Genomic DNA, 25,928 nt, shown 5'->3' on the forward strand with positions numbered 1-25,928 from the left:
TCCATGAAGATTGTTAAGGGCCTGTTGGTATTTATAATTTTTGGTGGTTAAAAAGCCATGAGTCATATTTTGGATCCAAGCTCCTTGAGAAAACAGTGCCATATGGGTAATATTTTGAAGCAGGCATCAGCTTTTACACAATTTCCTTTGTAACTTTGTTTCATTAAGCGGTAGCCAAATCAAATGGGTTTTTTGTAACAAGCACGCCTTGAATTTTTTTAATACGCTGTTTAATATCTGTAAATGACCAAGATGTTTGAAGATGATTCTACGGGCTGCCCACCCCTCAGCAAAGAAGGGAAGTACCCAGAGAGAATAAGGCATGAGGTCATAATTAGCACCAACTCCTAAAATAAATCATGGATCCAAAACAATAGCATAGATTTTTGTACTTGCTGCTGTGAAAATAAAACAAACCCAAATCTGTTTGATACAAGACAAAAGAGAATTAGCTTTCTACATATTTCAGGAAAACCTCACAATTTCCCTCAACTCTGTGACCTAAACTTTATGTAGTTCAAGATAATCAAGAGAAAAATGTACTGTGGAAAACAGAGGAAGGAAAATTATAAGCAATTTTATATACTCACTGGATGACCAGTATCACCTTATGTACATACACACAACCCACATGAAACCATTAATGGCAGAAAAATTTTCGATAAAAGTATTTTGCAAGTTAAGACTTTTTTATCAAAATATGGAAATACTAAAGGATTAAAACAAACCATGGTATGGGCGTGGATTGAACTCGCGGCTAGCAAGTCATAAAACTCAGCCAGTCTGTAGTTTTACACTAGCCGTGAGTTCAGTCCCTGCCTGTACTGTGGTTTATTTGTAATCATGTCATTACGACTTCATGAGTTACTACAGCATTAAATTGTAACTTTTAATTATTTTCCAATTAGAAAGTCAAATTGTGGTTGCTTAGATTAAACATCTGGGAAGACTTTGCACCTGTCCACCTCTTCTGGATGCAAAGAGCTGCCTTAATATTTATTTTAGAGAGAAATAACAAAAATATTAACAAAATCATTTTAAGTGCTAAACCCGTTTAAATAGCAAGAAATCACTTACCCTGTACTCTTAGTAACTTCTTATATAAAATAAACTTCAACCCAGATGCTTTACAGTTCCAAATACATTAATTGAAGACATGTGAGATTATTCTTTAGTCAGGTCTGCCATACCATCACTTCTCTGAATACTCGGAAGAACTCAACTTCAAAATTAAGGGCATGTACTTCATTACTTCTGTAAGTGGCTATTTCTATTTAACTTCACCACTTAAAAAAGTAATGCAGGAAATAACAAACCAAGTGTTTATACATCCAACTCTTGATCATCTAATAAATAACTTATTATACAAAGTTAATATTTTGTGCATATAAAAAATAAAGATTTTGTCTAAATCAAATACAAACTGGTATCTATAACATAACATAATATAAAATTTTATATTCTTTATGCTATGGCCTGCAAATTTTTGACAGGAAGACCCCATCATTGTTTTTTTATTATGCATGACTGTGATTAAATGACTTTCTCCACCCTTGAGGCTATACTGTTTCCTGTAAACATGGGCAGTATGCTGAATGTTCTTTTCCTGTCAAAGTTGTAAATACAGTATTAATATGGAAATCTTACCTTTTATTCTAACATCTGATGAGTATCTTGTATCTTGTGAAGAGAGTTTCCTTTTCTTATATCTTAAATACATATTTTTGAAAAGTAAGGAGAAAATATGGAGGAATGACACATATGCACATTTAACACGTTCTACTAGTGATCTAGAATGAACAAGCATAAAGTTGTCATTATAACTAATTCTATAACATTTAATTTTTTGGGAAGTTAAATAAGCTGAATACTTTATGGTTAAAGAAGTCACAATTATAATACTTAGTAGATAGATGAGAAGACAGAAAGTAAAGAAGAGACAGGGTGGACATAACCCTGCAAGCCACAATCGTCAACTCCAATCTTGAGCGGAGTGACGGAATGATGATGGGGCAAATCCTGGGGGTGGACCACGACCCCTACCTCTCCCAGAACCATATCTTTGCCGATTTCCAGAGCTTTTGGGGCCTTTTCTGCATACTCCACCTGCACCACTGATGATTTCATTACCCCCAGCTCTGTTATCTCCTGAGTTATAAAAACTGCCATTCTCATACGAGTTGCTCTCACGCTTTCCATGCCCCTTGGTTCCATATCCATTATCTATTATGCATGTGGTTTTATAGTCTGTAGAGCTGTATCCCTGTGGCTCGGAGATAATTCTGGATGAATTCTGATGTACAATTCGACCAGTTCCACCTCTACCACGGCTACCACTTATACCCCGACCACCTCGATTTCCAGACCAGTACCTGACATCTCCTCCCAACTCTGTCCTCCATGGCTGACGGCCATATCCACTCTGTGACTTTTGTCCTTGTGGTCTCTGATGCAGTGAACGACTACCTCTCTTACTAGGTGGAATGGCGGGTTCTACCTGATGTGGCTCTGCAGTAGACTCTGGACTGTTAATACTTGTAACATCTTCAACCCCATCTTCTAGTTCTTCACAAAAATCAGCCTGTAACAAAATAAATTGGTATGAGATTTTGCTAGAACAAAAGTTAAATAAGCTATCATTGAAAAAAGTAACAAGACTATACTAGATAGCATAACAGATTTATGGATTTCATTACAAGATGTAAAACTGACAGACAAATGAAAAATGACAAACAATGGGATTGATGTCAAAAAATAAGTGATAAGATGTACCTTTAAATAATAAGCATGTCTAATAACAAGCAATGTTGCAAAATTGCTGGAAAAACCTATCACAAGAAACACCAGAGAGGAGACCCCTTACATGAAAAAAGTTCAGTTTCAAATCAACAAAAACCTGTATTTCACATCAACTAATTTACTACGATTGACACAAAACAAATTTAAGTTACAGGTGGGAAATTTTTATTACTTTTCATATAGTCCCTTATGAAAGTTTTTTTTTTTTTTTTTTTTCAACAAGTCGGCCGTCTCCCACCGAGGCAGGGTGACCCAAAAAAGAAAGAAAATCCCCAAAAAGAAAATACTTTCATCATCATTCAACACTTTCACCACACTCGCACATTATCACTGTTTTTGCAGAGGTGCTCAGAATACAACAGTTTAGAAGCATATACATATAAAGATACACAACATATCCCTCCAAACTGCCAATATCCCAAACCCCTCCTTTAAAGTGCAGGCATTGTACTTCCCATTTCCAGGACTCAAGTCCGACTATATGAAAATAACCGGTTTCCCTGAATCCCTTCACTAAATATTACCCTGCTCACACTCCAACAGATCGTCAGGTCCCAAGTACCATTCGTCTCCATTCACTCCTATCTAACACGCTCACGCACGCTTGCTGGAAGTCCAAGCCCCTCGCCCACAAAACCTCCTTTACCCCCTCTCTCCAACCCTTTCGAGGACGACCCCTACCCCGCCTTCCTTCCCCTATAGATTTATATGCTTTCCATGTCATTCTACTTTGATCCATTCTCTCTAAATGACCAAACCACCTCAACAACCCCTCTTCTGCCCTCTGACTAATACTTTTATTAACTCCACACCTTCTCCTAATTTCCACACTCCGAATTTTCTGCATAATATTTACACCACACATTGCCCTTAAACAGGACATCTCCACTGCCTCCAACCGTCTCCTCGCTGCTGCATTTACCACCCAAGCTTCACACCCATATAAGAGTGTTGGTACTACTATACTTTCATACATTCCCTTCTTTGCCTCCATAGATAACGTTTTTTGACTCCACATATACCTCAACGCACCACTCACCTTTTTTCCCTCATCAATTCTATGATTAACCTCATCCTTCATAAATCCATCCGCCGACACGTCAACTCCCAAGTATCTGAAAACATTCACTTCTTCCATACTCCTCCTCCCCAATTTGATATCCAATTTTTCTTTATCTAAATCATTTGATACCCTCATCACCTTACTCTTTTCTATGTTCACTTTCAACTTTCTACCTTTACACACATTCCCAAACTCATCCACTAACCTTTGCAATTTTTCTTTAGAATCTCCCATAAGCACAGTATCATCAGCAAAAAGTAACTGTGTCAATTCCCATTTTGAATTTGATTCCCCATAATTTAATCCCACCCCTCTCCCGAACACCCTAGCATTTACTTCCTTTACAACCCCATCTATAAATATATTAAACAACCATGGTGACATTACACATCCCTGTCTAAGACCTACTTTTACCGGGAAGTAGTCTCCCTCTCTTCTACACACCCTAACCTGAGCCTCACTATCCTCATAAAAACTCTTTACAGCATTTAATAACTTACCACCTATTCCATATACTTGCAACATCTGCCACATTGCTCCTCTATCCACTCTATCATATGCCTTTTCTAAATCCATAAATGCAATAAAAACTTCCCTACCTTTATCTAAATACTGTTCACATATATGCTTCAATGTAAACACTTGATCTACACATCCCCTACCCACTCTGAAACCTCCTTGCTCATCCGCAATCCTACATTCTGTCTTACCTCTAATTCTTTCAATTATAACCCTACCGTACACTTTTCCTGGTATACTCAGTAAACTTATTCCTCTATAATTTTTACAATCTCTTTTGTCCCCTTTCCCTTTATATAAAGGGACTATACATGCTCTCCGCCAATCCCTAGGTACCTTCCCCTCTTTCATACATTTATTAAACAAAAGTACCAACCACTCCAACACTATATCCCCCCCTGCTTTTAACATTTCTGTCATGATCCCATCAGTTCCAGCTGCTTTACCCCCTTTCATTCTACGTAATGCCTCACGTACCTCCCCCACACTTACATTCTGCTCTTCTTCACTCCTAAAAGATGGTATACCTCCCTGACCAGTGCATGAAATTACTGCCTCTCTTTCTTCCTTAACATTTAAAAGTTCCTCAAAATATTCTCGCCATCTACCTAATACCTCCATCTCCCCATCTACTAACTCCCCTACTCTGTTTTTAACTGACAAATCCATACTTTCCCTAGGCTTTCTTAACTTGTTTAACTCACTCCAAAATTTTTTCTTATTTTCATTAAAATTTCTTGACAGTGCCTCTCCCACTCTATCATCTGCTCTCCTTTTGCACTCTCTCACCACTCTCTTTACCTTTCTTTTACTCTCCATATACTCTGCTCTTCTTATAACACTTCTGCTTTGTAAAAACCTCTCATAAGCTACCTTTTTCTCTTTTATCACACCCTTTACTTCATCATTCCACCAATCACTCCTCTTTCCTCCTGCCCCCACCCTCCTATAACCACAAACTTCTGCCCCACATTCTAATACTGCATTTTTAAAACTATTCCAACCCTCTTCAACCCCCCCACTACTCATCTTTGCACTAGCCCACCTTTCTGCCAATAGTCGCTTATATCTCACCCGAACTTCCTCCTCCCTTAGTTTATACACTTTCACCTCCCTCTTACTTGTTGTTGCCACCTTCCTCTTTTCCCATCTACCTCTTACTCTAACTGTAGCTACAACTAAATAATGATCCGATATATCAGTTGCCCCTCTATAAACATGTACATCCTGGAGCCTACCCATCAACCTTTTATCCACCAATACATAATCTAATAAACTACTTTCATTACGTGCTACATCATACCTTGTATATTTATTTATCCTCTTTTTCATAAAATATGTATTACTTATTACCAAATTTCTTTCTACACATAGCTCAATTAAAGGCTCCCCATTTACATTTACCCCTGGCACCCCAAATTTACCTACTACTCCCTCCATAACATTTTTACCCACTTTAGCATTGAAATCCCCAACCACCATTACTCTCACACTTGATTCAAAACTCCCCACGCATTCACTCAACATTTCCCAAAATCTCTCTCTCTCCTCTACACTTCTCTCTTCTCCAGGTGCATACACGCTTATTATAACCCACTTTTCACATCCAATCTTTATTTTACTCCACATAATCCTTGAATTAATACATTTATAGTCCCTCTTTTCCTGCCATAGCTTATCCTTCAACATTATTGCTACTCCTTCTTTAGCTCTAACTCTATTTGAAACCCCTGACCTAATCCCATTTATTCCTCTCCATTGAAACTCTCCCACCCCCTTCAGCTTTGTTTCACTTAAAGCCAGGACATCCAGCTTCTTCTCATTCATAACATCCACAATCATCTCTTTCTTATCATCTGCACAACATCCACGCACATTCAGACTTCCCACTTTGACAATTTTCTTCTTCTTATTCTTTTTAGTAATCTTTACAGGAAAAGGGGTTACTAGCCCATTGTTCCCGGCATTTTAGTTGACTTTTACAACACGCATGGCTTACGGAGGAAAGATTCTTATTCCACTTCCCCATGGATATAAAAGGAAAATTAATAAGACCAAGAACTATTAAGATAAAATCAAAGAAAACTCAGATGAGTGTGTATAAATAAATGTGTACATGTATGTGTAGTGTGACCTAAGTGTAAGTAGAAGTAGCAAGACATGCCTGTAATCTTGCATATTTATGAGACAGACAAAAGACATCAGCAATCCTACCATCATGTAAAACAATTACAGGCTTTCGTTTTACACTCACTTGGCAGGACGGTAGTACCTCCCTGGGTGGTTGCTGTCTACCAACCTACTACCAACTATACTCATACCAACCTATACTCAAGTATATACAATAGTGAGAAAGTGAAGTCTAATACACATTGGATTGTAAAAAGGTGGAGAGATTATAGTACTTACCCTACTGGAGGAAAGCAAAAATTTGTTCTTTTCTTCCTCCAAATCAATTATTCCTCCCTTTTCTTTCTGCTGCATGTAGAGCTCAGCCATTCGCTGCTGAAGAGCAAGTAACTCTGGACTGTCCGCTTTAAATTGAGCAGTATTCTCCTCTTCCTCAGGAGGTGCAGCTAACAACAACTCACTACTGTTCAGCTGTAAGAGGGAGGAATGCATGAACAATTACATTAGCTAGTGGTTCACAGCGAACACTACTAACTGACCATACGAAAAACATTGTGATACTCAAGTCAAACATCACAAATTTAACCACAAAAAAAAATATATTTTACTTTTAAATTTCATAAACATCACTGTTTTAGATGAAGATTTGTAGAACAGAAATTTACTGTGAAGTTAACAAAAATACAGGAAAAGGAAGTTGTATGTGGTTAAGGACTCTAAGAATCTAATAGTGAATTGTAATATTTTAATGGTTTTGAAAATCTAGTATAGGAAGAATGTTACTATGAAAGATAAATATAGTAACTTTCATATAAAAATACACATTTGCTGACTATATATAATACTAATTCTTGTACCTCAGTTTGAATGGGATCCCGACATACAGGACACATCAACAGTTTCTTTTCTTTAGCCATCCAGGCTGGCTGTGGTTCTTCTTCCTCTGCTGCAGCCTCTTCATCACAGTTTGCTACATACCTATAATTAAAGGGATGATGAACTACTATATTAGAGAGAGTAAATGACTACATAGCTCTGCTTATATAACAAACAGGTAATCCTTAGTCTTTCATGTATACACGAATCTGTGGGGGCCCCATTTGAAACCATACTGCATTGCAGTACCAGGGCACTGAGCATAAGTAATGATGCATATGTGAAATTTTTTTTTTTCAACAAGTCGGCCGTCTCCAACCGAGGAAGGGTGACCCAAAAAGAAAGGAAATCCCCAAAAAGAAAATACTTTCATAATCATTCAACACTTTCACCTCACTCACACATAATCACGGTTTTTGCAGACGTGCTCAGAATACAACAGTTTAGAAGCATATATGTATAAAGATACACAACATATCCCTCCAAACTGCCAATATCCCAAACCCCTCCTTTAAAGTGCAGGCATTGTACTTCCCATTTCCAGGACTCAAGTCCGGCTATATAAAAATAACCGGTTTCCCTGAATCCCTTCACTAAATATTACCCTGCTCACACTCCAACAGCTCGTCAGGTCCCAAATACCATTCGTCTCCATTCACTCCTATCTAACACGCTCACGCATGCTTCCTGGAAGTCCAAGCCCCTCGCCCACAAAACTTCCTTTACCCTCTCCCTCCAACCTTTTCGAGGACGACCCCTACCCCGCCTTCCTTCCCCTATAGATTTATACGCTCTCCATGTCATTCTACTTTGATCCATTCTCTCTAAATGACCAAACCACCTCAACAACCCCTCTTCAGCCCTCTGACTAATAATTTTATTAACTCCACACCTTCTCCTAATTTCCACACTCCGAATTTTCTGCATAATATTTACACCACACATTGCCCTTAGACAGGACATCTCCACTGCCTCCGACCATCTCCTCGCTGCAGCATTTACAACCCAAGCTTCACACCCATATAAGAGTGTTGGTACCACTATACTTTCATACATTCCATCCTTTGCCTCCATAGATAAAGTTTTTTGTCTCCACATGTACCTCAATGCACCACTCGCCTTTTTTTCTTCATCAATTCTATAATTAACCTCGTCCTTCATAAATCTATCCGCTGACACATTAACTACCAAATATCTGAAAACATTCACTTTTTCCATACTCCTCCTCCCCAATTTTATATCAAATTTTTCTTTATCTAAATCATTTGATACCCTCATCACCTTACTCTTTTCTATGTTCACTTTCAACTTTCTACCTTTACACACACTCCCAAACTCGTCCACTAACCTTTGCAATTTTTCTTTAGAATCTCCCATAAGCACAGTATCATCAGCAAAAAGTAACTGTGTCAATTCCCATTTTGTATTTGATTCCCCATAATTTAATCCCACCCCTCTCCCAAACACCCTAGCATTTACTTCTTTTACAACCCCATCTATAAATATATTAAACAACCATGGTGACATTACACATCCCTGTCTAAGACCTACTTTTACCGGGAAGTATTCTCCCTCTCTTCTACACACCCTTAACTGAGCCTCACTATCCTCATAAAAACTCTTTACAGCATTTAGTAACTTACCACCTATTCCATATACTTGCAACATCTGCCACATTGTTCCCCTATCCACTCTATCATATGCCTTTTCTAAATCCATAAATGCAATAAAAACTTCCCTACCTTTATCTAAATACTGTTCACATATATGCTTCAATGTAAACACTTGATCTACACATCCCCTACCCACTCTAAAACCTCCTTGCTCATCCGCAATCCTACATTCTGTCTTACCTCTAATTCTTTCAATAATAACCCTACCATACACTTTTCCTGGTATACTCAGTAAACTAATTCCTCTATAATTTTTACAATCTCTTTTGTCCCCCTTCCCTTTATATAAAGGAACTATACATGCTCTCTGCCAATCCCTAGGTACCTTCCCCTCTTTCATACATTTATTAAACAAAAATACCAACCACTCCAACACTATATCCCCCCCTGCTTTTAACATTTCTGTCATGATCCCATCAGTTCCAGCTGCTTTACCCCCTTTCATTCTACGTAATGCCTCATGCACCTCCCCCACACTCACATCCTGCTCTTCTTCACTCCTAAAAGATGGTATATCTCACTGGACAGTGCATGAAATTACCCCCTCCCTTTCTTCGTCAACATTTACTCCTCTTTCCTCCTGCACCCACCCTCCTATAACCACAAGCTTCTGCCCCACATTCTAATACTGCATTTTTAAAATTATTCCAACCCTCTTCAACCCCCCCACTACTCATACTTGCACTAGCCCACTTTTCTGCCAATAGTTGCTTATATCTCACCCGAACTTCCTCCTCCCTTAGTTTATGCACTTTCACCTCTCTCTTATTTGTTGTTGCCATTTTCCTCTTGTCCCATCTACCTCTTACTCTAACTGTACCTACAACTAAATAATGATCCGATATATCAGTTGCCCCTCTATAAACATGTACATCCTGGAGCCTACCCATCAACCTTTTATCCACCAATACATAACTAACAAACTACATGTACTTTCATTGTGTGCTATATCATACCTTGTAAATTGTGTAATGAATCCTACAAATGCATTTATCCCCTTAGTCTCTTCCTACCACTACGTAGTTCCTGATGCTGCAGTTTTCTAAATCATCATGCTGTTAGTGCAAAATTTACACATACCTGCCAAGACAATATGAATGAAAATAGTGGAAGCATGGAGTTTTGGTGAAAACATCAGTATCGGTGAAATGGTAGAGGCATATGGCACATGGGCAGCTGGGAGTGTTGTTTGCAGTCAGATTCTCTCGGACAACCTTGAGGATACCATAAATTAATATAGTACTGTTTAAGTTAAAATACTGGTATACTTTAAAGGAGGGGTTTGGGATATTGGCAGTTTGGAGGGATATGTTGTGTATATTTACACGTATATACTTCTAAACTGTTGTATTCTGAGCACCTCTTCAAAAACACTGTGTTTGCAGAGGTGCTCAGAACACAACAGTTTAGAAGCATATACGTATAAAGATACACAACACATCCCTCCAAACTGCCAACATCCCGAACCCCTCCTTTAGAGTGCAGGCATTATACTTCCCTTTTCCAGGACTCAAGTCCGGCTATATAAAAATAACCGGTTTCCCTGAATCCCTTCACTAAATATTACCCTGCTCACACTCCAACAGATCGTCAGGTCCCAAATACCATTCGTCTCCATTCACTCCTATCGAACACGTTCACGCACGACTGCTGGAAGTCCAAGCCCCTCACCCACAAAACCTCCTTTACCCCTTCCTTCCAACCTTCTCAAGGACGACCCCTACCCCAGCCTTCCTTCCCCTACAGATTTAAATGCTCTCCATGTCATTCTACTTTGATCCATTCTCTCTAAATGACCAAACCACCTCAACAACCCCTCTTCAGCCCTCTGACTAATACTTTTATTAACTCCACACCTTCTCCTAATTTCCACACTCCGAATTTTCTGCATAATATTTACACTACACACTGCCCTTAGACAGGACACCTCCACTGCCTCCAACCGTCTCCTCATTGCAGCATCTGCAACCAAGCTTCACACCCATATAAGAGTGTTAGTACCACTATATTTTCATACATTTCCTTCCTTGCCTCCAATAGATAACATTTTTTTTTGTCTCCACATATACCTCAATGCACCAATCACCTTTTTTCCTTCATCAATTCTATGATTAACCTCATCCATCATAAATCCATCCGCTGACACGTCAGCTCCCAAATATCTGAAAAATTCACTTCTTCCACACTCCTCTCCAATTTGATGTCCAATTTTTCTTTATCTAAATCATCTGATACCCTCATCACCTTACTCTTTTCTATGCTCACTTTCAACTTTATACCTTTACACACTCCCAAATTTGTCCACCAACCTTTGCAATTTCTCTCTAGAATCTCCCATAAGCACAGTATCATTAGCAAAAAGCAACTGTGTCAATTCCCATTTTGTATTTGATTCCCCATAATTTAATCCCACCCCTCTCCCAAACACCCTAGCATTTACTTCTTTTACAACCCCATCTATAAATGTATTAAACCACCATGGTGACATTACACATCCCTGTCTAAGACCTACTTTTACCGGGAAGTAGTCTCCCTCTCTTCTATACACCCTAACCTGAGCCTCACTATCCTCATAAAAACTCTTTACAGCATTTAGTAACTTACCACCTATTCCATATACTTGCAACATCTGCCACATTGCTCCCCTATCCACTATCATATCCATTTTCTAAATCCATAAATGCAATAAAAACTTCCCTACCTTTATCTAAATACTGTTCACATATATGCTTCAATGTAAACACTTGATCTACACATCCCCTACCCACTCTAAAACCTCCTTGCTCATCACCAATCCTACATTCTGTCTTACCTCTAATTCTTTCAATTATAACCCTTCCGTACACTTTTCCTGGTATACTCAGTAAACTAACTCCTCTATAATTTTTACAATCTCTTTTGTCCCCCTTTCCTTTATATAAAGGGACTATACATGCTCTCTGCCAATCCCTAGGTACCTTCCCCTCTTTCATACATTTATTAAACAAAGAAACAAAGGAGAACAATGCATTAAAAAATACCAACAATGCAGAAGTATATTTTGGAGTGGGTGGTGTATTTATTCAAAATATGCATGAAACAAGGTAAGGTACCTAAGGATTAGCAAAGAGCAAGCACAGTTCCTTTGTAAAGGAAAAAAAGGGGCAAGAAAATGTGCAATATTTATAAGGAAATATGCCTGAACATGCTGGGTAAAGTGTACAGCAAACTCATCACCGGAACAGCTAGGAATAAGACAAAGCAGGAAGATTTAGGAAGTTAAAGAGATGGGCAAATTGCAACAGAGAAGATTTAGAAAAGTAGAGAGATAGCTCTTGTTCTTTTTATTTCTTCTATTGTCCATGGGGAAGTGGAAAAGAATCTTTCCTCCGTAAGCCATGCGTGTCGTATGAGGCGACTAAAATGCCGGGAGCAATGGGCTAGTAACCCCTTCTCCTGTATACAATTACTAAAAAAGAGAAGAAGAAAAACTTTATAAAACTGGGTTGCTTAAATGTGCGTGGATGTAGTGCGGATGACAAGAAACAGATGATTGCTGATGTTATGAATGAAAAGAAGTTGGATGTCCTGGCCCTAAGCGAAACAAAGCTGAAGGGGGTAGGAGAGTTTCAGTGGGGGGAAATAAATGGGATTAAATCTGGAGTATCTGAGAGAGTTAGAGCAAAGGAAGGGGTAGCAGTAATGTTAAATGATCAGTTATGGAAGGAGAAAAGAGAATATGAATGTGTAAATTCAAGAATTATGTGGATTAAAGTAAAGGTTGGATGCGAGAAGTGGGTCATAATAAGCGTGTATGCACCTGGAGAAGAGAGGAATGCAGAGGAGAGAGAGAGATTTTGGGAGATGTTAAGTGAATGTATAGGAGCCTTTGAACCAAGTGAGAGAGTAATTGTGGTAGGGGACTTGAATGCTAAAGTAGGAGAAACTTTTAGAGAGGGTGTGGTAGGTAAGTTTGGGGTGCCAGGTGTAAATGATAATGGGAGCCCTTTGATTGAACTTTGTATAGAAAGGGGTTTAGTTATAGGTAATACATATTTTAAGAAAAAGAGGATAAATAAGTATACACGATATGATGTAGGGCGAAATGACAGTAGTTTGTTGGATTATGTATTGGTAGATAAAAGACTGTTGAGTAGACTTCAGGATGTACATGTTTATAGAGGGGCCACAGATATATCAGATCACTTTCTAGTTGTAGCTACACTGAGAGTAAAAGGTAGATGGGATACAAGGAGAATAGAAGCATCAGGGAAGAGAGAGGTAAAGGTTTATAAACTAAAAGAGGAGGCAGTTAGGGTAAGATATAAACAGCTATTGGAGGATAGATGGGCTAATGAGAGCATAGGCAATGGGGTCGAAGAGGTATGGGGTAGGTTTAAAAATGTAGTGTTAGAGTGTTCAGCAGAAGTTTGTGGTTACAGGAAAGTGGGTGCAGGAGGGAAGAGGAGCGATTGGTGGAATGATGATGTAAAGAGAGTAGTAAGGGAGAAAAAGTTAGCATATGAGAAGTTTTTACAAAGTAGAAGTGATGCAAGGAGGGAAGAGTATATGGAGAAAAAGAGAGAAGTTAAGAGAGTGGTGAAGCAATGTAAAAAGAGAGCAAATGAGAGAGTGGGTGAGATGTTATCAACAAATTTTGTTGAAAATAAGAAAAAGTTTTGGAGTGAGATTAACAAGTTAAGAAAGCCTAGAGAACAAATGGATTTGTCAGTTAAAAATAGGAGAGGAGAGTTATTAAATGGAGAGTTAGAGGTATTGGGAAGATGGAAGGAATATTTTGAGGAATTGTTAAATGTTGATGAAGATAGGGAAGCTGTGATTTCGTGTATAGGGCAAGGAGGAATAACATCTTGTAGGAGTGAGGAAGAGTCAGTTGTGAGTGTGGGGGAAGTTCGTGAGGCAGTAGGTAAAATGAAAGGGGGTAAGGCAGCCGGGATTGATGGGATAAAGATAGAAATGTTAAAAGCAGGTGGGGATATAGTTTTGGAGTGGTTGGTGCAATTATTTAATAAATGTATGGAAGAGGGTAAGGTACCTAGGGATTGGCAGAGAGCATGCATAGTTCCTTTGTATAAAGGCAAAGGGGATAAAAGAGAGTGCAAAAATTATAGGGGGATAAGTCTGTTGAGTGTACCTGGTAAAGTGTATGGTAGAGTTATAATTGAAAGAATTAAGAGTAAGACGGAGAATAGGATAGCAGATGAACAAGGAGGCTTTAGGAAAGGTAGGGGGTGTGTGGACCAGGTGTTTACAGTGAAACATATAAGTGAACAGTATTTAGATAAGGCTAAAGAGGTCTTTGTGGCATTTATGGATTTGGAAAAGGCGTATGACAGGGTGGATAGGGGGGCAATGTGGCAGATGTTGCAAGTGTATGGTGTAGGAGGTAGGTTACTGAAAGCAGTGAAGAGTTTTTACGAGGATAGTGAGGCTCAAGTTAGAGTATGTAGGAAAGAGGGGAATTTTTTCCCAGTAAAAGTAGGCCTTAGACAAGGATGTGTGATGTCACCGTGGTTGTTTAATATATTTATAGATGGGGTTGTAAGAGAAGTAAATGCGAGGGTCTTGGCAAGAGGCGTGGAGTTAAAAGATAAAGAATCACACACAAAGTGGGAGTTGTCACAGCTGCTCTTTGCTGATGACACTGTGCTCTTGGGAGATTCTGAAGAGAAGTTGCAGAGATTGGTGGATGAATTTGGTAGGGTGTGCAAAAGAAGAAAATTAAAGGTGAATACAGGAAAGAGTAAGGTTATGAGGATAACAAAAAGATTAGGTGATGAAAGATTGAATATCAGATTGGAGGGAGAGAGTATGGAGGAGGTGAACGTATTCAGATATTTGGGAGTGGACGTGTCAGCGGATGGGTCTATGAAAGATGAGGTGAATCATAGAATTGATGAGGGAAAAAGAGTGAGTGGTGCACTTAGGAGTCTGTGGAGACAAAGAACTTTGTCCTTGGAGGCAAAGAGGGGAATGTATGAGAGTATAGTTTTACCAACGCTCTTATATGGGTGTGAAGCGTGGGTGATGAATGTTGCAGCGAGGAGAAGGCTGGAGGCAGTGGAGATGTCATGTCTGAGGGCAATGTGTGGTGTGAATATAATGCAGAGAATTCGTAGTTTGGAAGTTAGGAGGAGGTGCGGGATTACCAAAACTGTTGTCCAGAGGGCTGAGGAAGGGTTGTTGAGGTGGTTCGGACATGTAGAGAGAATGGAGCGAAACAGAATGACTTCAAGAGTGTATCAGTCTGTAGTGGAAGGAAGGCGGGGTAGGGGTCGGCCTAGGAAGGGTTGGAGGGAGGGGGTAAAGGAGGTTTTGTGTGCGAGGGGCTTGGACTTCCAGCAGGCATGCGTGAGCGTGTTTGATAGGAGTGAATGGAGACAAATGGTTTTTAATACTTGACGTGCTGTTGGAGTGTGAGCAAGGTAACATTTATGAAGGGATTCAGGGAAACCGGCAGGCCGGACTTGAGTCCTGGAGATGGGAAGTACAGTGCCTGCACTCTGAAGGAGGGGTGTTAATGTTGCAGTTTAAAAACTGTAGTGTAAAGCACCCTTCTGGCAAGACAGTGATGGAGTGAATGATGGTGAAAGTTTTTCTTTTTCGGGCCACCCTGCCTTGGTGGGAATCGGCCGGTGTGATAATAAAAAAAAAAAAAAAAAGGGTTTCAATCAAACTGGTTACCCGAAATGAGTCCTAGAAGTGGTAAGGGAGGGGAAGTTTGGATTTTTAATGGTCATCTGAACAGTCATGTTTGTGAATTTCTGGCAGGACAGCTACTGAATGAATAATGATGAATATTTCCTTCTTTGGATCACCCAACTTTAGTGGGAGATAGATGATGCAGTAAACAAAATACAAAATTTAAATGCATTTTAATCAATAACCCAACCTTAGTGGGAGATAAATGATGTGGTAAACAAAATACAAAATTTAATTACATTTTAATCAATCTGAATATTCATAGGTAGTTTTGCTGTTTAGGAATTTAATCCTTCTACAGTTCCCATAAAGAAAATGTAAATACAGACACTCCTTGACTTACAATATTTTGACATTACAATGGTGCACGAGCAATTACTTTGGAGATGAAACTTAAAATAATTAGCAGCATGAAGGTGGCAAGTCTGTAACTTTTATTCATTTAATTTTAATACTGGTATTTAGTTACAGTAATTATTTATTTACTTATTGGGTGACAGTAGTTATTCATTTACTTATTTATTTTTCATATCATTCATATTTGGCCTACGATAGGTTTGTAGGAATGTAACTCCATTGTCAGTCAAGGAGTACCTGTATCAATCAATTTGATCAAACTAAACTGAATAAGGCATTTTAAAATAAGAAGGGTAAACAGTATTTATTAAAAATACTCATTTAAGTAAACATTTATAAATGAAAAAACATTAGTAATTTTCATTAGTTTTCAGCTACAATAATAATGAAAGGTCTTTTCATTCACTAAATAATCCACCTGAATGATGTGTGTTTGTTTTCACTTTACCTCAATCAGTTCATATATTACTGGACAGCCTAAATACTCCTCACATTTTTGTTTGCTTTCTTGTTTTATCTTTTCTAAAACATAATCATCTACACCCCGTGGATTCCTGAAAATAAACAGAACCAGATTAAACATGTGGAACTGAAATTTTTGATGATATAATCTTGACTTAAGTACAGCAATTCCAACACTGTCTAATTAGAAGCCAAACAAATCACAAATATTAAATAAATATATATTTATGCTGACTTGGACAACATTGCAGTTAGCTTTCACTAGGACAATGCAGAGCTTTATTAAGTTGTGTGTATAGCTTGATAAAGCTCTGCAATGAAATGTCCCAATAAGAGTTATCTTTTCAATGTGTGTTTTTGTTTCACTATTGTTGGCAAAATGCCATTTGAATCCATGTCTTGAACTGTCCTTACCTGAGAGTAATCACGGGTATGGTGTCAGGATATTCTGGGGGCAATGACAATACTAAGGTAACTCTAACATGCTGCTCCTCAATGTTTTGGGCAGTAGCTGGCACTACCACCACTTCCACACCATTTGGCACGCCTCTGTAAAGGTATGACAATTTAATGACAAAGAGAATGACTGGTCAGAGACTGGGCCACAATTAGTAGACAGAAAATCACCTCTACACTATTCCTTGCGCTTAATGACCCAGACACGTTTTGCACTTAATGAAATACAGTAGAATACAGTGCACACCATTATACTTAATAATAAATAAGGGAAGTCTGATTACATTGTGGCAACAGGAAGAGGTACCATTGGTCTCCTATCCAAGTTCAGTGTGTGTAATACACAATTTTATGAAATAACATGAACAGTGGGGATGTTACAAATTCAGTGATCATTTGAACTGCGATGTCCATGCACTTCTGCAAAGACAGCCATTGAATTAGTAACTTTTTTTTTTTTGGGTGGGGGGGGAGGGGAGTATGGTTACCCTCTTAGTGGAAAACAATCAATGTACGTATTAAAATAATTGAAATAGCAATTTCAATGCAAATGAGTCCCACCTATCATAACTAATACAGACATCTTGTGGAGAATGTTTTTTTCCTGAAGATGGTTCAGAAATATCTCACTACATGAGAAAAATATTCCTTAGTATCTTAATCAGCGTTTAGTTGTGGCAGCAAGATCCATTAAAATGGAAATATGATGAAAACTATAAAATAATGACTTACTGTAGAGACAATTTGCTTTTTCAGTCGAAGATCCTCAGTTTTTTAAATAAATGCTTTCAGTTGTATTTTATATTTTTTGATGGATTATCTAAATTATACAGTAAATTATCTATAAAATCAAACTCTATAATACAGCAATTATGCTACTGCTGTGGGGTAAATAAATTTACGTATTTAGGTACAAGTACACATAAGTACAACTATCATACATAGCGTAAATTACCTTGGATAACCCAAAAAATATCAAGAGTGACTTATTTTCTCTGGTTTTTATGGCTGATATGTCTGGTACAATGAGACAAGTGGAAAATGCCTGTAATGCTTTCCCTATAACCCTCTGTAATTCAGAGTAATCACTTATACTGTAGGAAATTATTTGGGAGCAGCCATTCATTAAAGAATTACCCTCCTCTCCTATGAATGATACAGCAGAGCTAATAAGATTCAGTACTGCTAATAGTGCTGGTTTTCACTATTTCAAGCATTAAGATACCTTACCAGGTTTATCTCGAAAGACTTCCTAGTGTACATACAACATCCATTTACCACCATTGCTTGCCTGTGCAATGACAACAACTTTCTGTAGATTATTAACATGGGAGAGTTAATAACCTTGAAAATCAAGCAGTGTACATATTTCCACAGAGGCCCTTAGGGCTTCTCCCCAAAAAGGCAACCACGACAACTGAATAACCTGTATGTATCTATTTACTGCAAGGTGAACAAGGTTAGCACCCATAGATTGAACCTGGGTTCTTTCAGTTGTGAACCAAATGCTCTATTACTGAAATGTAAGTAATTTCATTCAAGATATGTCCTTAAATTATATACATGTATAGTATACTCTTCTTTTTCTTCACTTACCCATCTCCATGCAAGACTTTTACTTCATCCAACATGATTGCCTGCAATGCCTCAATTTCTTCCAAGATTCTGAAACGTAAAATTAATTTTAATACTGAATTTCTTGGTAATAAACTGCAAAAACCAATTAAGAAACAAAAATAAGGCTATAGTTGCTCCAAATAGTTTCCAGTTAAATACAGCATTCAATAATGTGATGAAAGAGTTCAAGATTGTCAGAAATAAACTGGGCTAAAGAAACAAATGCAGTATAATGTGATACTGTACTTTATAATGCTGTTGCATTATACTGTACTGTATTTGTGTCTTTTTCTATCATGTCAGAATTATATACCGTTTCTCTCCATCTGACCTAAAGGAATACTATACAAAATTATCAGTACTGTTCTCTTACAAGCATTCACATTTAGCTTTAAGATGCAGGAATTCAATTTGCATTAATTCTCCGCAAATTAAGTACACACAGTATACCTGACTTCAACATTTAATTCATATTCACAACATACTGGTAAATGCTATATTTTACTTTATGTTCCATTATGAATATTCCTTCTGGTATGCCAAATGAAAAAAATGCTATTAGTTAAATCTGTATCACTATAGATTTATACCTGCACAAATAATTAGACAATAAAGATACTGGAAACAATGTGCACAACAATAGAAAGAATATACAATACAGCAGTTTGCTAATGATTTACAAGAGCAATATAAGAAATCATCTCTAACATCTTAAAATAAACGAACATGTACATATGCAACCTGTATTACACTGTCTAGCAAACTAGATACACGAATGAGGTCTGCAGTTAATAAAGCCAAAATGTCTATTCAAATTTTCACCTAAAAACAAACAACAATTGCCCCACGATCACCACAAAAATCCTCACTGAACATGAAAGGAACACATACCTAGGAATGTACCTCGACTCAGAACTCCTCACCTAGAAAAAAAAATGCATCTTACATCTCCAAAATACCACCCAGTCAAGGCTTACCATCCTCAAAACCCAAACTAGCACACACTGGGGAGAACATAGCAAAATTCTTCTCCATTTCTACACTACAGTACATTTGTAGCAAAAGTGATTACTCTGCTGCTGGCAAGCATATGCATCAGCAGCACCAGAAAACCTCCAGAAATTGGACACAATACAAACACTGCAATGTGAATCATTTATGGGGTCATATATTCATCACTTATATTAGGCCTTCAAGGAGAAACAACACACAAGCCTAGGAACATAGAGACAATGTGTACAAACTACCTCTCTCTCTGCATTTCTGCATATAGACGTTCCAATGAATCCACACTGTTAAAAAGAAACCCTACTTTTTCTTTCTTTTTTGAGGATTTATGGGGTTACTACAGCTAATGCTGTATTGAGCCCTGTTTCCTAGTTTCTTGGGAAGAAATAGTGACCCAAGCTGAGTGGGAACTGGGAAACAAACACAAGCTCCTTCAAGAACAGAAATGGAAACAAGAAGTTCCTAATTATGTGGGCTCCATGCCTAAACCCCCAGTAGCCAGATACCCATACCCAACTGAGTCAGCAACCAGCTTCCCCCAAGCTGAAGAAACCTACAGAGCAGGAAAATAAAAGGAGCTAATATATGGTGCCCAGACCAAATGCTCAGGATATGAGGAAATTCATCACTGGTGCTCAGAGCAGAGTAGACAGACATCTTCACTCCATCAAAGTCAACACTCAAATACCAAAGCAACCTCCATCATTCCCAAACAAATCAACCAGATATACCTCTCACTCATGGCCTTTTATAAAATGGGTCTTATATAATCTCGTCTCACACCTTAGCCTCTTGCAAAACTGCAAAATAGATAAGCAGTTCTGTCAGTTTCCCCATGGATCTAAAATATATTACCCAGAATGCAATAATACACCTTTATAATTATACTGAATTCTAAAACAGTATCAGAGTTTATATAAATGATCAGCTTTCAAATTATCAGCATTAACGCAAATTACAAACACACAAATTTTTATTATATCCATGATTAAGTGCTAAACCCATAGGTATCAAACAGTGAACAGGAAGGAGAGAGATGTTCCAATTCCTTGGATCAAGTGCTCTTCACCAGCATCCAAGTATTACCTTCTCCATAAGGGTTATTTATGGATAAAAAAAAAAAACGTGTTTTAGTGTTGAAAGCTTTACAATGGTCATATTACTCACAGTATTACAGCTACACCACAGTGATACACTGAGAGGATTCATCCTGTATGTAATACAGGTACAAACTACAGTTACAGTAAACTTATTATTATTATAATAAAAAAGAAGCACTAAACCACAAGGGCTATACAGCGAGTAAACTTATAAAGTCAGGGTTGTGCAACAGGCTTTACTAACTCAGTACAATATCTACTGAGTTTAACAAACTTGTTACACTGGCGGAATTCTCTTTAAATAGTTCCCTTTAACTAAAATTTGTGTTTTTATTACATATAAACTGTCATTATTCCATGCGTTTTTGTAAGATAAAAGTACATAAAATTATTAATTTCCACTGCGTCAGCAAACATTACAGACACATGAATGTTGGTCTCTAATCCCGGGGAATAAAAGTTGTGACTTCCTCTAGAGTTCTGGAGTGTTATACTGCTCCTCTATCACCATTAAATAGCACAGGTAAAAAGATAATATAATTCAGCCAAGCACAGAGTGAATACGACTCCTTCACAGTAGCCTTCCCTCACCTTTCTCTCACTCCAACAAGCGCCATTCATGGCACCTGAACCTCAAAGTGCAGTTAAATACTCACGCCTCATTATTCGTTGCCATAGAGAATGATTGGCCTTTAAAATAACGAAGATAAGTGCGAGGATAATAATGGCAGATCTGGTGGTCGAGTCTTGGTGCAGACGGTGCAGCTGTGGGCGCCTCAGCTGCCTCGCCCATCACCCCAGCCACCACCAGCACCAGCCAATAGAAACCCAACTTCCTTTAATCTCCTCTCCCATTGGTCTATTTTCCAGCCACAGCTGTCATTTGGGCAATTTCGACGGTAGTACACACAAAATAAATAAATCCCAAATTAAATCTTGCGTTGTAATACATGGCGGTTTATTTGTACATATTCTAGTGTCAGTTGATATTGGCCAATGTAACGTTGGTAAAATGAAGGTAATAGCCAGTTAATAGCTTGTTATGTATGTAGACAGTATGCTGGGCGCAGGCCTACAAGGTTCAGCCTATTAACCTGGAAAGATTAATGGCTACAAATGCTAGTGAGGGGCTCTTGATCTAGGAAATTGGATCTATGCTCCAATATCCTGAATTGAGCCTGAATGCCTCCCATCATCCCTTCACATGCGATGTATAATCCTACGGGTTTAGCGCTCCCCCATGATTTTAATAAGATTAATGGCTACAAATTCCATACCTCGCAGAACATTTTATTATTATATTTCCTTTACTCCCTCTTTCTTAATACAATCTATCTTTGACATTTGTATGTATACTTGTATACATGCATGTATAGGCGAGTCCCAATATTTAAAAAAAAGGGGACAGACGGGGAGCTTTAAACTACAAAGTAGTGCCAGTGACATACTAGGTCAGGTTATGGAGAATATTATCAAAAGAAGAGTAGTGGAGCACCTGGAAAAGAGCGGATTTGTTATCAACAGCCAACATGGTTTTAGATATGGTAAATCCTGTATCACAGATCTGCTAAAGTTCTATAAGGAGGCAACGAAAATTTGGTAGGAGAAAGAGAGATGGGTGGACTGTAAGAAGGCATTGATACAGTACCTCACAAGAGACTGGGACCAGAGCTAAAGGAGTAGATAGGAATAACAAGAAAAATAAGCACTAGTGGCTCAACGAATACTTCAAATGAAGGAAACTGCGAGTTATTGTCACACTTGTCATGGAGGTGTTTGCTTAAATGTGTATGACAAGTGGGGTCCCACAAGGGTAAGTACATGCACCAGTACTATTTCTTGTTTCTTGTGTATGTAAATGACACGATAGAAGATATCAAGTCAGAGGTGTCCCTGTTTGTAGATGACGTGAAACGAATAAAAATAGAAGCAGGATTATTATTATAATCATAACTAAGCGCTAAACCCACAAAGGTCAGACATCAATACAAGAATGAGCAGACCAGGAAAAAACTACAAATTAACCTGGACAAGTTGCAGGATTGGTCTGACCAGTGGCTATTAAAATTTAACTCCAGGACATGAAAAGTTAAGAAAATTGGGGAAGAAGACCGGAAAATAGTGTACTGGCACAAGGAACAAATGCCACAAACCTCCCTGGAAGAGGACCTCGGGGTGAACATAATTCCGAAAATTTTGTCTGCGTCACACATCAACTGGATAACAGCTGCAGCTAACACAAGATGGACAAATTTAAGGGTAGCTTTTAGGAGCAACAAGGAGGCATTCACGACCCTATACATGTGTCAGGCCCGTCTTGGAGTATGCAGCGCCAGTATGGAGCCCATATTTGATAAAAGCACGTTAAGAAGCTGGACAAAATGAAAAGGCTCGCAACAAGACTAGTCCCAGAATTGAGGGGCATTAGCTATGAGAAGTTAAAGTTGATGACACTATAGTAAGTAATTTTATTTAGGTAAAGGTACACAATATAAAACGTAAGTACAATTATCATACATAGTGTAAATTACCTAGGCTAGAATGACCAGGGGTGACATTCAATTCAATTCAATTCAAAGTTTATTCTCTATAAGGATTACAATGCTGAGTTTACAGAAATTTGGTTATTGTGTGGTTTACATGTAGTAAAATTGTGATTACAGAGTGTACCACTAGAACGCTTAGCATGGCTAGGCATTTCGGGCATACTTAGTTTTATTCTTAATTGTAAAATATTACAAATTATGAGGTAAGTTGGTATTATGGCTAAGTGACTAAATACTAGTTTGTGAGTTTAGCAATGTGAATGCTTTTGTTTTGGCACAGTACATAGTTTCAGTATTGGAGTATCACAGGATTCATTATTTTAAGATTGAGATTAATATTTCTGTTTATGGTCAAATGAGTGAGTGTAAGTGTGAACCACCAGGTGGCATTCGTGTAGTTAGTTGACGGGGTGTATCAGGGAGATAAGATGTTTTCTAATGGTAGTTTTGAAGGTGATGAATGTGTCTGCAGTTCTAGAGTTCTCAGGTAGGGTATTCCAGATTTTAGGGCCTTTGACATACATTGAATTTTTGTAAAGGTTTAGTCGGACACGGGGAATGTCGTAGAGATGTTTGTGTCTGGTATTATGCCTGTGGGTTCTGTCACAACCATCAAGAAAGCATTTTAGGTCAAGGTTGATATTAGAGTTTAAGGCCCTGTAGATGTAGATTGCACAGTAGTAAGTGTGGATGTACTAAACTGGGAGTAAGTTTAGGTCTATGAAGAGTGGGGGGGGGGGTGTTGCCAGGGATGGGATTTAGTGATTATTCTTACTGCAGCTTTTTGTTGGGTTATTATTGGCTTTAGGTGTGTTGCTGCAGTTGATCCCCAAGCACAAATAGCATAGGTGAGGTATGGATAAATAAGTGAGTGGTATAGTGTGAGAAGGGCATTTTGCGGCACGTAGTATCGTATCTTGGAGAGGATCCCAACCGTTTTGGATACTTTTATGGTTATATGCTGGATATGGGTGCTGAAATTCAGGTGATTACAACGATTACATGATTACATGATTACAACGTGCAAAATACAGAGAGGAATTGAAAGTTTTTTTTTTTTTTAAATCTTACTCAAACTGAACGGTATTTTTAGGCAAATATTATTATGGAAAATAAATTATTTATTTTATGCTACACTTAGCATAGCAGAGCAAAGTTTGCTACCTTAGTTGGCTTGACTGGCAACACTCATTATTTGTTTACATGGTGTGTCAGGGGTGAGGATTATTTTATATTTTTGGTCTTAATAAACCACTGTAATGATAAAAGATATTTTTAATTGTTTCTTTAACAATTAATGAAACGTGTTTAACGTACTGCTTTCATTGTTTAAGTGACGTCAGAAATGTGAATAAAGGAAATGGAAACCCAAAGGACCCCAATGGAAATAAGTCACTTTGACATTTTTGGGGGTAAAGTAAGCAAGTAAGTGAGTAAGTTTATTCAGGTATACACAAATACAGTTACACAGATTATCATACATAGCAGCATATGTGTAGAGAACCTAGGATAACCCAAAAAAGTCAGAGTGACTTATTTCCATTGGGGTCCTAGGTTATCTACATATATGCTGTTATGTATGATAATCTATGTAACTGTATTTGTGTATATCTGAATAAACTTACTTATAATTGGTAGCCAGGGATTAGGTTCTGGTAATTTTTTTTTTTTTTTTTTTTTGGGGGGGGGCATATAGGCCGTTTACCACCAGTGTAGAACTGTTAAATTGATCCTGAATTGTCTAGCATGTGGAACATTTTGGGTAGACTAATACTAATGCTTATAGACTGCTTAAGAACTAGACAGGCTATTGATTAGTTTTCTTTTAATGTACCAAAAGTGAGGTACCAAGTGAACAATTGTTTAGTAAGATTTTTCTATTCATCAGAGAATATGCCAACTTAATTTTCCGCCTCTCCCTCAGTGCCCTGATATGCTTAATCTGTCTGCTTGCCTCTGAAGGTCCAGCCTTTAAACCAGATTCAGTGACTTTAACAAAAACTGATTTACTGTATCAACAATGATTTCCTCTTTTTTTTTTTTTTTACTCTTGTATTCACCCTGCACACCACTTCTCATTTTCCTCTAATGACAGCTACCCTTTTACCGTACAACAATGAATTGCTAACAAGGGTTTACTGTTTTCTGTGAGTATAATAATAGTAATAATAATTAGGGTGGATCATTCTGGGAAATAGTATTTTTCAAAGTACTACGTACCTCTATCTTTCCCTGAATTGAAAATGAGTGCCTCCCATTTCCCCTGGTGCTGAATGACTCACATGGATTTAGCACTTTCCTCATGAATGTAATAATAATAATAATAATAATTATAATTATACTATTGATTAATATATTCCTGATAGGTGTGGTATCTCTAAAGTTCAGATCTAACCAGAAGTGTACATACTACATTTCAAAAGTATATTAATGAGTAGGTTTGGTTTAGCACTTCTTTTTGATTATAATAATATAATGAGTAGGTTGATTCTTCTTATTTCATTTTTCCTATTTATTTAAATTCATAATTTGATGTTCTTCAGAAATGTTTGAAAACAGGAGATAGGATGTTTCAGTAATATGTTGATGAGTAAGTAGATTCTTCTTATTTCATTATCCT

The 25,928-nt window shown here is 37.8% G+C and overlaps 1 protein-coding gene across 3 annotated transcripts; it reads right to left on the reverse strand.

The window, feature by feature from the left end:
* LOC128692974 (E3 ubiquitin-protein ligase RNF25) lies at positions 1–21,586 on the reverse strand. Of its 3 annotated transcripts, none has more exons than XM_053782384.2 (8): positions 21,419–21,586; positions 18,634–18,702; positions 16,996–17,130; positions 16,568–16,673; positions 10,141–10,274; positions 7,369–7,489; positions 6,791–6,982; positions 1–2,581 (listed from the first exon to the last, which is right to left on the reverse strand). In XM_053782384.2, exons 1-8 carry the CDS (start codon positions 21,553–21,555, stop codon positions 1,973–1,975), a joined length of 1,503 nt encoding a protein of 500 aa, XP_053638359.1. In that variant the 5' UTR covers positions 21,556–21,586; the 3' UTR covers positions 1–1,972. The 3 variants fall into 3 exon arrangements, with proteins under 3 accessions (XP_053638359.1, XP_053638360.2, XP_053638361.1); XM_053782385.2 differs by having other exon boundaries at positions 21,354–21,430; XM_053782386.2 differs by lacking the exon at positions 21,419–21,586 and adding an exon at positions 19,546–19,571.
* Between the last annotated feature and the right edge of the window lie 4,342 nt (positions 21,587–25,928).

This window comes from Cherax quadricarinatus, chromosome 38, assembly GCF_038502225.1.
Source record: "Cherax quadricarinatus isolate ZL_2023a chromosome 38, ASM3850222v1, whole genome shotgun sequence".
NCBI classification, from domain to species: domain Eukaryota; kingdom Metazoa; phylum Arthropoda; class Malacostraca; order Decapoda; family Parastacidae; genus Cherax; species Cherax quadricarinatus.

Excerpts from the sequence above, each read along its gene's own strand:
- LOC128692974 (XM_053782384.2), bottom strand. The coding sequence starts at position 21,555 with ATGGGCGAGGCAGCTGAGGCGCCCACAGCTGCACCGTCTGCACCAAGA. Across the intron at positions 16,674-16,995 it reads ATACCCGTGATTACTCTCAG|GAATCCACGGGGTGTAGATG; the intron begins GTAAGGACAGTT and ends GTTTATTTTCAG. Across the intron at positions 10,275-16,567 it reads TAATATATGAACTGATTGAG|GTTGTCCGAGAGAATCTGAC; the intron begins GTAAAGTGAAAA and ends GGTATCCTCAAG.